The 15505-nt window shown below is 39.2% G+C and overlaps 2 protein-coding genes and 1 long non-coding RNA gene across 11 annotated transcripts in view; 2 read left to right on the top strand and 1 right to left on the bottom strand.

The window, feature by feature from the left end:
* Positions 1 to 1012: 1012 nt before the first annotated feature.
* LOC128614152 (tubulin beta chain-like) lies at positions 1013 to 3332 on the bottom strand. Its single transcript, XM_053635471.1, has 4 exons — positions 3164 to 3332; positions 2681 to 2789; positions 2459 to 2569; positions 1013 to 2201 (listed from the first exon to the last, which is right to left on the bottom strand). The coding sequence occupies exons 1-4, from the start codon at positions 3218 to 3220 to the stop codon at positions 1144 to 1146; spliced, it is 1335 nt and encodes a 444-aa protein (XP_053491446.1). The 5' UTR covers positions 3221 to 3332; the 3' UTR covers positions 1013 to 1143.
* Positions 3333 to 3334: 2 nt separating this feature from the next.
* Positions 3335 to 9189, top strand: LOC128614159 (uncharacterized). 2 transcript variants are annotated; one of them, XR_008387002.1, is made up of 6 exons: positions 3335 to 3817; positions 4970 to 5072; positions 5197 to 5393; positions 6092 to 6176; positions 6597 to 6678; positions 8850 to 9189. It is a non-coding gene; the product is annotated as an uncharacterized LOC128614159 (long non-coding RNA). The 2 variants fall into 2 exon arrangements; XR_008387001.1 differs by having other exon boundaries at positions 3338 to 3817; positions 6092 to 6172.
* Positions 9190 to 13491: 4302 nt separating this feature from the next.
* The window catches only part of LOC128614106 (microtubule-associated protein 4), a 91335-nt gene continuing 89321 nt past the window's right edge, over positions 13492 to 15505 (top strand). For 6 of the 8 annotated variants that reach the window (XM_053635429.1, XM_053635424.1, XM_053635443.1 and 3 more), the window contains exon 1: positions 13492 to 13607. The gene's annotated coding sequence lies outside the window, so the exon portion shown is untranslated. The remainder of the gene's footprint in view (positions 13608 to 15505) is intronic. The other 2 variants (XM_053635459.1, XM_053635409.1) reach the window with 2 other exon arrangements.

Raw genomic sequence — 15505 nt, 5'->3', positions numbered from 1 at the left:
GTCTTTAAAACACATTAAAAATAGACTTCTGAATATATCCCCCTTTTTTAAATTAATAATTACATCTTACATCTTTACATTAGGAATTGATTGTGGGTGTGTGTGTGTGTCGTTGTCTGAGAGTGAGAATTTATTTTTCACACCAAATTGTTGAGGCCCCCTGGCGCCCCCCACTTTGAAAACCACTGCTATAGGTTACATGCCATTTTAAAATACTAGTTAGTACTGTAATGTGTGTGTTTAGGTATAGCCAATCTGTTGTAAGACATGTGGCCCTGAAACGCTACAGAGGATTTTTGACAAGAAATTCATCGATTTGTGTTTTATTCCTGTTTTTACAATTTGTAGGCTACATTTAATGGTGGTATGTTCTTCCACCCAGCCTGCCCCCCACCCACAAAGTGTTTAAACATTTCTATTATTTGAATTAATTAAAAAAAAAAAAGTTTATCATTGTATTATTGCTATATATTAAGTCTAACACATAGACTCATTACAAGTAATAATTATACATCCATTTTCCAAATTGTTTATCCTACACAGGGTCAGGGTAATCATTATTCATAATAAAGTGAGCATTTTCATTTAACAATATCAAGGTCAACCTAAATAAATAAAAATTGAACTTAATTTCTCTACACACTATGGCAGCACCTGACTTCACATTTATATAAAACTATGGGAAATAAAGATTATGTATAACTGATGAATCTTCTTGCTGTACTCACATAGATCCCCCCCAACCACCCCCCACAGGTTTGTTTAATTAAGCAGTACAAGAAATCACCACCCTTGATCTCATTTTGGTTTAAAGCCCAATTTCACAACAAAATTTTATTGGAATATTTTTGCTTTATGTAAAAATCATATCTGGGGTTAAGAATTTAGTCGAGGCAAAAAATGTAAATATAATATTCATAATTCTGTGCAACTACAAGAGAACTAAAAGGACATTAGACTCCAAATTGCTGAATGATTTAGTTAAAAATGAGCAAAGAATGAGCCAAGCTGCCCAAGTTAAACATTTATTAGAAAGTTTGAAAGTACAAAGGTGGAGTTATTAACTGAACTTTACATCGATTTCAAGGAACAGAAAGACATAGAAATTGTGAAAATATTAACATGTGAAAGATTAACACATCTTTATGCCAATTCCTCTTCCTCTTCATCAAACTCGCCCTCCTCTTCAGCTGTGGCATCCTGGTACTGCTGGTACTCAGACACAAGGTCATTCATGTTGCTCTCTGCCTCAGTGAACTCCATCTCATCCATTCCTTCTCCTGTGTACCAATGCAGGAAGGCCTTTCTCCTGAACATGGCTGTGAACTGCTCCGAGATGCGCTTGAACAGCTCCTGGATGGCTGTGCTGTTGCCAATGAAGGTGGCAGCCATCTTAAGCCCTCTTGGTGGGATGTCACATACAGCTGTTTTGACATTGTTGGGGATCCATTCCACAAAATAGCTGCTGTTTTTGTTTTGCACATTGAGCATCTGCTCATCCACCTCTTTCATAGACATGCGGCCCCGGAAGATAGCAGCCACAGTCAGGTAGCGGCCATGGCGTGGATCACACGCCGCCATCATATTCTTGGCATCAAACATCTGTTGTGTTAGTTCAGGCACGGTGAGCGCACGGTACTGCTGGCTCCCCCTGCTGGTGAGTGGGGCAAAACCAGGTATGAAAAAGTGCAGACGAGGGAAGGGCACCATATTGACAGCCAGTTTTCGCAGGTCAGCGTTGAGCTGCCCAGGAAAACGGAGGCAGGTGGTTACACCACTCATGGTGGCAGAAACAAGATGGTTGAGATCGCCATAAGTGGGAGTTGTGAGCTTTAAAGTGCGGAAACAGATGTCATAAAGTGCCTCATTGTCAAGGCAGTACGTCGCATCAGTATTCTCCACCAGTTGGTGCACAGACAGAGTGGCGTTGTAGGGCTCCACCACAGTGTCTGAGACTTTAGGAGATGGCACAACACTGAACGTGCTCATGATGCGGTCGGGATACTCCTCACGGATCTTGCTGATGAGCAGCGTGCCCATGCCCGACCCGGTGCCCCCACCCAAGGAGTGAGTGAGCTGGAAGCCCTGTAAGCAGTCACAGCTCTCAGCCTCCTTACGCACAACATCCAGCACCGAGTCCACCAGCTCAGCACCTTCAGTATAATGGCCTTTGGCCCAGTTGTTTCCAGCCCCACTCTGACCTGTGAAAAGCAGGACAATACGGCTAAATTACAATATAAAGGCACCACAAACATGCCATTTTAAACAATTAAAGTGATCTATATAAAAATGTGTGCTTAATACATGCATTACTATCCAAAAGAAAATACCCAGATCTTTGAATGCATTTTTGGAACTTTCTAGATACACCTTAAGAAATATATGTTGTATACATTGGTTGTGACCTACATATCTAAAACAATCATTAAAACTAAAATGAAATATAAATGTCACCTACCAAACACGAAGTTGTCTGGTCTAAACACTTGTCCAAAAGGACCAGATCTTACAGAGTCCATGGTCCCTGGCTCCAAGTCCACCAGTACAGCCCGGGGAACATACTTTCCACCTGTTTCACCACAGGACACACTTTCACTACGGCCAGTTAAGCATTTAAGGTGAGTAATTAAACCGTAAGCTTATTTGGACAAAAGGTGAAGCTATGAATAGCCGGGTTTACCAGTGGCTTCGTTGTAATACACGTTAATCCGCTCCAGCTGCAGGTCGCTGTCACCGTAGTAGGTACCGGTCGGGTCGATTCCGTGTTCATCACTGATCACCTCCCAAAACTACAACAGCATCAAATTACAAAACCAGACCGTTATTATAGTCAGTAGTTACTACAGCATGTTAGTAACGTTAGCAAACTAGCTCGAGCAGCGCGCGCAGTCAAGTCATCAGCAGCAATTTCAAATAAAAAACAAACAAACCAAAAAAGAAGCTATTTTCGACTTTAACCCTGAAATAAATCAGCCACGTCGTAGTTAACGTTCAGTTAAACAAGAGAAAAATAGCTTAAATAGCTAACTCATCAACAACTGCTGCTAATATTCTTGTTGCTAAGTAACCCAGACATTTCCAACGGCCAATTTTTTCCCTGAAGTTAACCAACTAATAAAACTAAACGGTAAGAATTGTAATAATATTCATGTTTTAAACTTACTTTTGCACCGATTTGATTCCCACACTGACCAGCTTGCAGGTGAACGATTTCCCTCATTTTGAGAAGCGTTTCTAAACACAAACCGTGACCTCAAACACACTCGTCCTCACACTCCTAAGCGTGTTGTATCACGGACTTTGATTGGTCACCAAAAATGCGTTCAGTTTCTGTAGTGACGGGAATTCTGACTCGTTTTTGTGAATCAGATCAGACTCAACTCAGCTCACCAATATGAGCCGACTCTTTCGACTCCAAATGGCTCAATGACATTTTTTCAATATTTGTGAAGGTTCTTATTTGTCCAACTACCCAGATAGCAAGCACATTTGGGCCGATTCCGGTAGAAACCCGCCGGTATCGGTGAAAAGGTAATGGCCTAGAGCACTGCCGACTGCTCACACCACTTCTGGCTGACAAACGGTTTTTATGTGTGCCAATGTCGACTGAAAGCTGGTGTACTTTCGGCAGGCCCGTACTCGATGTAGCGGTGTGTATCTACTTTCGGCCGAGTGTGTTACGTCACAGTCGGGCCACAGCTAGAATTAAGGAGCTCGGCCGCCTGGAGTAAAAGAAAAAGAAAAAAAAAAAATGGCGGTTAAATAAGTTAGCATCCTCTGGCTGCGGTCAGTCTGCGTTTTCATTCAGCTGAAGAAGGTAATTAACTTAAATTTATAACTTCAGTCTACTGTATTGTTTGATGTTTAATTAAAAAAAAATCTTTATAATGGTATGTGTGATGGCGACGAGAACATAACATCAGATGGTGTACTAGCAGCTAGCTAGCTAATTTAGTTATGTTAATGATACGTATAAGAGGCAGGAGGATGTGAATGCTGCCCAAATTGTGTATTCATTCATGCAGTAGTAACTGATTTATTTTTGATTTTTTTTATTGATTTGAATTTTTTTATTGATTTTTATTTGTACCTCAGTATAGCTAACAATCCTCTGGCAGAAATGATAAAGCAGCCGCAGTTCCTCAAGTCATTAGCATCCATACCCATCCATGCTAATGAAGTGTCATTAACTGCTTCGGTGTCAGGCTGCTTTCTCTTTATTCTGATTCCCCCCCCATGTCTGGCTAGAACTTTCTGGAACTTGGAGCTAATGCTAATTTAATGTTCTGTCAGAAAACAGCTTGATGTGTGGGTTTCATTAAATTTAAATATCTTGTCTTTATGAGAAAAACTGCTGATTATGCACTGCACTATACCATATTCATGAGAAAGTAGAATTTTGTATTTGTTATTTGACGTTTGTGTAAATTCAATACGTCGTTTTCAACTAGTGATTAAAAGAACCGGTTCATGAGTCATTTGTGTGTGGAACACTACTGTTGCATTGCATAGAGCTGCAAGGTATTTGCCATAAGTGGGAAGCAATTTTTCCTAAGTCACATCTATCCTGTGTGATGCTCCAGCTAGAGCTTTTATAAAGAGAGTTAAATCACATACTGGTTATTCAGGTTGTGACAAGTGCATCCAATCTGGTGTGTGCATCAACCATAGAATGACCTTTCCTGAGATCAACAGTCCACATAGGACTGATGAGTCTTATATCACCATGTCTGATGAAGACCATCATACTGATGCTTCTGTTTTAAAAGATGCAGGAATTGGAATGGTATCATGCTTTCCACATGATTACATGCACTTTGTATGTCTTGGTGTTATACGAAAACTGCTGGACTTATGGCTTGCTTCAGGGCTTGCTCTGATCCGTGTATTCTTAGGAATGTTTATAGCAATTTAAGTTTGATTTATCTTTGGGGTTTTTTTTGTGTGTGTGTTTTTTTTCATTGAACAGATAGCTATGAGAAAGGAAGGAGAAAGGTTCGAGAGGCTGAGGTTCGATCTGACCTTCAGTCAGATGCAGAAGAGCCAGGCCGAAAAAATGCCAGGCGCAAAATGTAGGTGTAACATTTTTTGTAATATGTTTCCTGCTTTCTCATAGTAAAGTGGCTTCAACATTGTATAATTTGCTAAGTGCATTGAAGTGTCACAAATGACTTTATTTAAAAAATACTTTTAAAGGCCAAGCACTCGACTTTTGAGCTCCTCTTTGATGGACTTTGAGGAAGATGATGCTTTACAGCAGGATTCCACAGGTATTCCTGCTCCTCCACCAGTCTGTCAGCTTGATTGACCCACAGAGGGGACTTCAATATCCTTTACAGAAATGCTGACCAGTAACCATGCCATCTGGCAGCCTGAGGATTTCACATGTGAACGTAAGTGTATCATCTAAAATCTATATGAAATAACGGGTATAGGTCAGAGGTCTCCAACAAGGTCCACAGTCTTGGAGAGTTTAGCTCCAACCCTAATTAAACACACATGACCCAGCTAATTAAGGTCTTCAAAGACTGCTTAGCTGTTTCTCAATATGCGTTGTTCTGTATCACACTGCAGCTGAATGTGGCCCAAATTGGTAAATGCAGACTTCAGTGGCCTCCATGTTTACTTCCATATGACGGCGTGCTGCGGTGGCGTGTTGTTTTTTTATTGTTGTTGTTGTCTTTTTTTTTTTTTTGTGAGCATACGGGTCAGTTTAAGACCGTGATCATTTCATGCTGAAATCTGATATTGGCCACATTTTAAAAATCAGAATTGAGCAATAAGGATTGCAGTGTGAATGTAACCTTTGTGTTCTTGTGGACTCCTTCAATGTCATCATACACTGCTGAAGTTCAAGTCCATTGCTCAAGAACGCAAATACAGAGGACACATAAAAATTCCCAGTTGTATTATTCTTGATATTGAGAATGTATTGGATAGTGGCTTGTGCACAAGTTGGAAAATCCCAGACGTCTTTGTGGCACTATGACACTGGGCAATAGAAGCTGTCAATCAATGTTAGGATTGTTTCAAAAGATTTGGAAAATTCATATTGTCAAAATTAGTGTGATATTTGATGTGATATTTTAAGGTCCAAACCCACAACAGTCTGAACAGACTCTATTACACGGATGCCAAAGGACTCATCAGACCCCTACTCCTGAAGTTGTCTGTAAGTATGTATCAGTTTGTCAGCAGTATGTGTGATACTTGAAAGTTTGTGAACTCTTTTGAATTTTCTGTATTTTGCGATTGTTGACGGGGAACAATGTATATAATAGTTGTAAAGGAAGGTAGCTGCATGTTTGGGTCGCTGGGCTACGGATTTCACAAATGCAGCTGAACGAGACTTTGATTCATGCTGGTGTATAGTTGTGTTTAAAAGCTACAAGGCAAACTGATTGGTCGTACATCCAAGACATGTAACGCAAACATGGATTTGGAAAAAAATGATACAGATCATGTCCTAAAAACCTTAACTAGCTGGCTCGGGTGCCCTAACCTGGAAAAACAATAAAAAATTGCAATACACATTTTAAAAATGATTTTATTACAAATAAATCGGCATTAATTTTTTTTTTTTTTTACCTCACCAGCTCCACAAGCCTTGAAGATCTTGGTTCCAAGAAACACCTTTCTGTGGAAAAAGAGCTCTACAGCCACCTGAAGTCAGTGCCAGTAAGTTGGTGTAGGCCAAAATTAGACATCATTTATATATAAATACATGTATAAATACACGGCTGGCTCTGAAAAGTATTGCTGCACTACACGGCCGGCTCTACCAGTACTGGTGCCCTATCTGTCCAGCTTTAAAAAGTATTGGCGCTCGAAAGTATTGGTGCCCTACGTGTCCGGCTCTCAAAAGTATTGGCACCCGATCCGAATTTTGCCACGACAAGCACCACTCACGTTTTCTTCAGGAAATGTACCTGTGGTGGTGGTGTTGTTGTTGTTATTATTATTATTATTATTAGCAGAAATTTAAACAATATCTCCTTCTAGGGCTTTCGAGCTACAACCACCAAACTCAGCTCAAACCTTGAGCCTGTTCTGACTCAAGTTGCTATATCTTTTCGAAGTGATCAGAATTTTGGGTACGGAGCGCAAAGTGGACAAAATTTCCATTGACTTGCATTACAAATGTCTGACTGTTATAGCTTCTTCAGCTTTCAAGCTACTTCCAAGAAACTCAGCACAGTCCTTCAGATTGATCAGACTGGTCAGGCTCTATTTTTCCAAACTGATTGGACCCCCAGTATTCCCGTTGCGGATGATGAAATTTCCCCAAAATTCCCGTTCACTTACATTGAGGGAATGTTGAGAACCTGGCTCCAACTGTCAAAACTCAGACACCTGAGTGCACACGGCCTGAAACCTAAAAGTATTGGAACACGATCTAGCTCCAAAAGTATTGTAACACTGTCTAGTGCCACCCAGACTACCCTAGCAACCACCCATAACACCCTAGCAGACTTGGTTTCTCAAGTCAACATAAAAGTTTGTCGTGACGAAATTTACCTATATACTTATATATTCTCAAAAACTAAAATATTTATACAAGAACCCAAGGAATAACAATGCAAATGAATATTTTTTTTATAATAATGAATAATTTTACTTTATTCCTTCTTGTTTTATTAATCTTGCAATGTTAATTTATTGCTTCTTGTTTTATCTGCAAAAATATTTGTAAATTGGGTAAGAGAAACAGCACTTAATATCTCACATCTCAGTAGGTGTTTTTAAACCACAGTAAGGATGTGAGCACATACAGTATCTCACAAAAGTGAGTACACCCCTCACATTTTTATAAATATTTGATTATATCTTCTAATGTGACAACACTGAAGAAATGACACTTTTCATTATATTTTATGTATATATTACATATATATCATATATATAATATATATACAATATATACTTTATATATTATATAAAGTATATAATATAAATGTATTTATTTTATGGCACTGAATTACATTTATTCATTTAGCAGACACTTTAATCCAAAGCGACTTATGAATGAGAAAATACAAGCAAAGCAATATATCAAGCAGAGAACAATACAAGTAGTGCTACCGCACAAAATCCATTAATTGAGTTCCAGAAGAAGCAAAGTGCACAGAGTAGAGGTGTAAGTGCCATATTTTCTTGGTTATTTATTTATTTATTTTATGGGTTGGTTAGGTGTTCACGGAAGAGGTGGGCCTTTAGCTATTTTTTGAAGATGGTGAGAGATTCTTGGAAGTTCATTCCACCACTGAGGAACAGTTAGTTTGAATGTTCTTGAAAGGGACCTTGAGCCACGCTGAGTAGGCACTACCAGGCGTCGGTCGTTGATTGATCGCAGATTGCGTGAGGGAACGTAGGCCTTCAGGAGAGAGTTGAGGTAGGAGGGTGCTGTTCCAGACAAGGTCTTGTAGGTGAGCATCAAGGCCTTGAATTTGATGCGGGAAGCTACAGGAAGCCAGTGGAGGGAGATGAAGAGGGGTGTGACATGAATTAAACTACAGTCCTAAATGAATAATGTATATTCTGATGTGTGCCTGTGTGTAATGGGTTCTTTCCAGTGTTATATAATTAGACAAACAGTTGTGTTAAGTTTTAGTCTGAAGTTTATATTTGTAACACTCAGTTTGTTGATTTAATTTTATATAAACGGGAAAAAAAATGGTGCTGAAAGTTCGCCCAGCCCCATCCGATTAATCGATTAATCGGAAGAAAAAAAAAATCCGCCAACTAATCAATTATGAAAATAATCGTTAGTTGCAGCCCTAGTAGCCAGTGTATCCTGTAATTTCTGTCAGAATTTAATGCCTTTTGATTTTTCTACTTATGTTCATTAGATGCTGTCCGAAAGAACCCGTTAACATCAAGGGCAACAAGTGCTGAGATTGAGACAGTGATGAAAAGGCGGCTGCAGCTGGCTACAGACCGTGGAGGAGGACGGAAGAGGCGCGACAAACAGTAGCTTGCCCTTGATATACATTGATATGAATTCTGCTCATTTACATTACATTCTAACTGATAATCTGTGGTACATGTTAAATTCATGTTTTTGTTTGTTCATTTATGTCATTGTCTCTGCGTTGTTAAGTTAATGTTTAATGTAATTTTTTTAATTTGATGGGCTGTGAAATATTTTTATACAGTTTTATTATTTTAAAAATAAATATTAAATATCATTCATTTAAACTGCTTTATTGTCACTTTATTTGAATATGGCCATTTTGAATGAATTAATTAATTATGAAAACATTAATGTGGTAAATTTAATAATGTCTGGGCCAAATCCAGGATACATATCATTTCTATTCACAATAGTGCATCAAAATCTGTTTACAGTGTGTGGGCTAGTTCTGGGCCACATCCATTAGTTATGCTCAGTCTACAGTCTGTGGGCCAGATCTGGGCTGAGGACCCAGGCATATACTGGGCCAGAACTAAAGCAAGTATTTGGCCCAGAAGTGGGCCAGACAAATTTTGCTATCTGGGTACGCTTTTTCAGACGTATTTCGCTCAAGAACTAGGCTCATTAACATAAATACCTTTGTTGGGGGCTACTCACCCACACACCCCTCCGCCACAGCCCAGATACACTGGGGCCAGATTGACCCACTGATACAGTCGATAGGGTTACCGCCACCCCTTGTCATAAATTAGGTTACCTACAGTAATGTCGGCCAGGGAAGCACAAAGGGTCATAAATCAGCACACACTACTCTGATTGGCAGTTTGACAGAAAGTGTATGATATAACTACTTGCACTGTTTAATGGTGATTTCAGAAAAGGTAAAGCAAACGTGTAGCAAATCACCTGCACTTCATTTTATTAACATTTAGTATTAAAGTTAAGATAGACATATCTTGTATGTAATTTATAAACTCCTTATGAGTGCTTATGTAAGACAAACTGAAACTTTTACTTTGATTAATAATAAAAAGGCAAAGCTGGTCCAAATGCTGAGACCCAAATGATAAAGCTGTATGCCTTATCAGTCCCTCCAGGATTTTGCAATTTATTAATGGCAGACAATGCTAAATCAAGTGAACGCCACAATATTTGGATGAGCTTGTAATTTTTCCAAATTACCACAGATTTTCCTCAGATTTGGGCCAAGACGTGTCATTTGATGTCATCACAACACGCATTCAGCGAAAGCCCTCCTCGATTCACATGCATTGAACATGAGTACAGCTAAAAGGTCTCATTTATCAGCAAACATCACCGTGAAAGACTGTGCACAACAATTTCGTGCAATTGCAATTTCGTATATTTAAGAAGTTTTCCAAAAAAAAAAAGCACACAAAAAAACTCATAAGTTGCATCGCAAATTGCAACTTGCAAGTTGCATCGCAAATTTTTGAAAAAGGCTGGAGCAAAATCAAGCATTTTTGCAACATTCACAAAAAAAAAAAAACCTTGAGTGAAATCCTGTATGGACTGCCTTGTGAATTTCCTCAGGATTTCTGTTCAGTAGCTGGACACTATGGATATTGATTATTGTCATCAAACATGTAGAAGTCTAGTCTTGGACAGTGGTAAAGACATTTGCCTTCTGATTGAAAGGTTATGAGTTCAAATTGCCAAGCTGCCACTGTTGGTCCCTTGAGCAAGGCCCTTAGCCCTCAACTGCTCAGTTGTATAAATGCTAGTCACTCTGGATAAGGGTGTCTGCCAAATGTAAGAAAAGAGTAATAAACAACTGTCCTAATATGGGGATTTTACAAATATATATATATATATATATATATATATATATATATATATATATATAGTACATAAAGCATTTGGGACATTTTGTTTATCCATGTGAAACAGTGGGGTCTCACAAGGATAAACAAAATGTGGTGCATGCAGTTGTCTTGTGTATAAAATGACAAGCTGTTATTGGCCTATATTGAAACAAAGATGTGTTCCCTGAATTTCTGGACTCTGTGCAGGTGCAGTCTTTGTGGTCTCGCTACCCATGTCGTTCAAATGCAAATTTGTTGTCCACACCTGGGCCCTGGGTAGTCAGTTCCTCTGTTCGCATAGCTGTGCAGTTTGGCATCATTCATATATTTACTGACTTAAAATAAACAGCTATTGATTAAAGCAATGTTGTAAAAAGTAAAAACATTGAACTTGTAAAAATGTAATGCTGTGTCACAGGGACAAGTGTCTCCTCACTGCAGGGCATCTACTACAGGGGAGTCTGCAGATAGTATAGCAGTGTCATCATCTCTCATGCTCGCTCTTCACACTCATCATGGCCAGAACACATCCAGACTCAGACACATAAACTACAGCCACTTCCCCGTCTAGCTTTCCCTTATACACACTGACACATTGACTCTATAAAGTGTTGCAGCGTGTACTTTACAGGATGTACCGACTACACCAAGTTCACATTAACACTTAATTTGCACGTTGCTTTAAATAACACAATACCTCACCTCCTGTGATCGTATATTTTTTTAGAGGTGTATAGATCCCATGATGTAGCTCTCGTGTATTTCTTTATATCTCTGAGCATGAAATGGTCTGACCTTGGACTGAATTTGCTAGGATGCCCACTCCTGAGAAACTTTAGTGAAGGCTCTCCGTTGGTAAACAGTCCTTCTCAGTGTAGAATGGTGAATTTCAAATTGTTTGGAGACAGCCTTATAACCCTTCCCAGATTGATGAGACGCAACAACTGCTTCGCACACACCTGAGTGCACCAGAATGCCAATCTGCCCAAAGTTTTGCTTTTATAGAGGTAATCACACCTTCTCTATGATTCATTAATCTTGTGCATTTTGTTAACAACACCTGGCTGCTAGTTACTCTCTTAATGGATTATTCTTTCCTACCTAGTTTCTGAATGTTGGTTTGCTTTTGGAAAAAAAAGACTACATACTGAAATCTGTTGTGTTTTTGTATTGTTACCTGAGGTTATTTGTTTGTTTATAGATATTCGTGAGGACCATACAATTAATATTTAGGCCCTGATAAATAAAAACATGGATTTGAAAGAGGGTGTACTTTCTTTTTCCCCTTAATCACACTATTAACATCGTGTGGGAGTTTTCACCGCATTTTGCGACAGGACACGTACACACACGGCAGTGCTCAACCGTTTGACGGTAAACAAGAGAGCATGGCTGCATCCGAAACTGCTTACGTCAGACGGCGTGGTGTGGGGACATAATGACGTGTGCCGTTAATCGATCTATGTTCTATAACATGTAAAACAGGAACATGAAAGGAATATCCTAAAAGCAACTCATGTAAACACCTTAATCACAACACTGACTACGTTTACATGGATAGCAGTAATCTAATTATTGACCTTACTCTGAGTAACACGGTATTGTGATTAAGGTGTTTACATGAGTCGGGTTTAGAATACTCCTGTCATGTTCCGTTTTACATGTTATAGAACATAGTTCGATTAACGGCACACGTCATTACGTCACCGCGCCACGTCGTCCGACGTCCCTCCAGAATTTCATGTATTGACATACAGTTCGTCTTCGTTATGGTACCGTGTACAGTTTTGGGTGTTTTTATTTAATTTTTTTTACGAACGCTTCAAGTGCGGTTAATTATTTGTGATGCTCCTAGATGCAAATAGACAACTGCTTGAAGCCGTGGGCTGCGTCCCAAACCGCGTACTTACCGTCTACATAGTAGCCGAGATACATGTATTTCTCCTACTACAGGCCCATAGTAGGCAAGTACACGGTTTGGGACGCAGCCGTGCTTTCCTGTTTGCCGTAAAACGGTTGAGCACTGCCGTGTGTGTACGTGCCCTGTCGCAAAATGTGGTGAAAACTCTCACATGATGTAAATAGTGTGATTAAGGTGTTTACATGTCTGTAATACACGCCGATAATGCGACTAAAACAGGAGTACTCCACCTGTCTTAATTCGATTTGTGTTTACTTCGAGTATGACTTTAATTGGATTAAGGTAATTAAAAATTGCTGTTTACATGCTAATTTCTTAATCAAAGTATTGTCTTAATCGGGTTAATATTGGATAATTGTCGTCCATATAAACACACTGTGTCTTAGTCATAATAAGGTCAATAATTAGATCATTGCTGTCCATGTAAATGTAGTCATTAATGCACCCTGATAATGCGACTAAAACAGGAATACTTAAAAAAAAAAATTGATTAATTCGATTTGTATTTACTTCGAGTATGACTTTAATCGGATCAAGGTAATCAATAATCGCTGTTTACATGCTAGTTTCTTAATGAGAGTATTGTCTTAATCGGGTTAATATTGGAATATTGTTGTCCATGTAAACGTACCGATTGAGCCGTCAATCAGATTATTTGGTTGCATGTAAACGGAGCCAATGTAGGGTAATACTTTTTGCTCTGAATTCAGATAGGCGTTCAAGACTGTCAAAGTCACCTTTTTACGATTGCGATTGGACGATGAACGTGTCAGTCAGAAGGTCTAGAAGCTGATTGGTTGAATTTGTTTGAGAGGCGGGGTATGTTGTGGTTAGAGCAGGGAGAGAGTAGTGCTGCTGAGGCGGAGGGCGGATTATCGCGACGCTGACGATACTACAGACGCCCGAGGAACTGTCAAAAAGGGAGGAAAAACCAGCGTAGAAAACGGTGAGTGTAAAAATAAACACGCTGTGTCACTAATAACTCGGGTTATTCGACGTCGGTAATGCTTTTCTGGCCGGTTTCGTGGTCGAAATTGTTTGTTTAAGTGTGTTTGCTAGTGACTTTGGATGGGACGTGTGTGTGTGTGTGTGTGTATAGAAGAGCTGCAGCTAAAGCTAGCACACTTCTCAATGAGTGACACGGCCCACAAGATAAGGCTGTAGAGTTATGCAAGCAAAGCTTTGCCCTGCTGTGATTTTACTGCAAGAATATTCTCCTGGATTGTTTCACGCCTTCCGGTTATATGTTTTGTAGTGTAATAGGAGTGTCTGGGGTTTTTTTTTGTTCACGCATAAAAGTTGGTCAAAGTGAACGCGATTTGAATCATCGCGATAACAGAGAAGATGGCTGGCTGGACTTGTCCAACTTCCCAAACACGACAGCTCTCCCTGGCATGTTGAAGGAGTGCCTGCTTGTCTCTGGACACGTGTTTGAAAAGGGCCCTGATCTGTGGTTTAGTTTCAGATTGCACATATTGCCAGCTCAGTGTTTCAAATCACAGATGTTAGTACACCATGATGGTGTTACATCACACCAAACCAATCACATTTCTATCCAGCAGGATTAGAGATCAGACAGTCTGTAGGCTTTTAGTCTGCTTATATATGAGCATTAAGAGCCAAATGAATGTTTGATCGATTAATAGTCCAGATGAGGTTGTCCACCAGTGAAGGAAGACATTTTTCTTTTAAAAAAAAAAAAAATCAATAAAAAATGTTGGACTTGTTCATTCATGAGGTGTTAATTTAAATTTAATTTTACATTTATGAGTCATTATAACAAACAAGTAGCAACTGAAACGGGGTTGATTGTGTGTACAGCAAAATTGCAGCTTCAGCAAAATTTGCACAAAACACACCTTCAGTTTCAGCATGCAGGACTACAGCCAAATATCCATGGCCTAAAGTGCAAGTAACAAATTTCACCATGAAAAGTACATTTAGAGGAGCGCTGGGGAACAGTCGTGTGTGTGTGTGTGTATTTGTGTGTGTGTGTGTGTGTGTGTGTGTAAGTAATCTAATAAATCCAGCCATCTAATCGCTTTTACTTGTATTGCAGAGAGTAAGGTATCAGGGGAGATATCATTAAATCAAAATTGGCACAAAAATGTTTTGTACCTTTTGTAGTTTGAATATATCATCCTTAAGCTATAAACTATTATCTAGTGTGCTCCAAAACAATGACAGAATTCACGTTTAGAAGATACAGTTTCTGTCTACCACCGATATTAATCGTCAGTTTTGATGACGTTGTCCTGCACTTCAGCTTCCCATCAATCAAATGATCTCTAGAATCTGAAGCATCCTGTCCACAACATTTATATATATATATATATATATATATATATATATATATATATATATAATATATCTCTCTCTCTCTCTCTCTCTCCATGGTGCTAACTGTCATGTATGGTTTAGTCTGGGTTGTGAGGTAAGATAAACACTATTGGCTACTTAAAAAGGGGGTTGAGTCACCTGATATACCCTGTCCTGGCTTCCTGTTTCAGTGGAAATGACATCAACACATTGATTAAGGCTGTGCGTTTCAAGGCACTTCACTGAGACTTGTAGTAATTTTCCTCATGATATAGTAAATAAGTTCATGGTCCTGACAGTGCCTCACAGTGGCACATTGTAAAGACTTTTTTTGTGGTCTGATTGTAGTTTTTGGACTACTTTATTATTTGTTGCTGAAAAAACTGAATTCTGTCTGTCTGTATCTGTCTGTCTATCTATCTATCTGTGTGATAAACTGCTCCACTAACATAAAGGACAGATATGTTAGTAAATGCCTTGGGGAGTAGCCAGTTATATCAGTGATGGAGAGTAATAAATGAGTGA

The sequence above is a fragment of the Ictalurus furcatus genome, chromosome 1 (assembly GCF_023375685.1).
Source record: "Ictalurus furcatus strain D&B chromosome 1, Billie_1.0, whole genome shotgun sequence".
Taxonomy (NCBI): Eukaryota; Metazoa; Chordata; class Actinopteri; order Siluriformes; family Ictaluridae; genus Ictalurus; species Ictalurus furcatus.
This window is presented reverse-complemented; position numbering and strand designations above follow the sequence as displayed.

Coding starts and splice junctions, on each gene's coding strand:
- LOC128614152 (XM_053635471.1), bottom strand. CDS start 3,220: ATGAGGGAAATCGTTCACCTGCAAGCTGGTCAGTGTGGGAATCAAATC. Junction 2,790..3,163: donor GGAATCAAATCGGTGCAAAA/GTAAGTTTAAAA, acceptor ATGCTGTTGTAG/TTTTGGGAGGTGATCAGTGA. Junction 2,202..2,458: donor ACCAGACAACTTCGTGTTTG/GTAGGTGACATT, acceptor TGCTTTTCACAG/GTCAGAGTGGGGCTGGAAAC.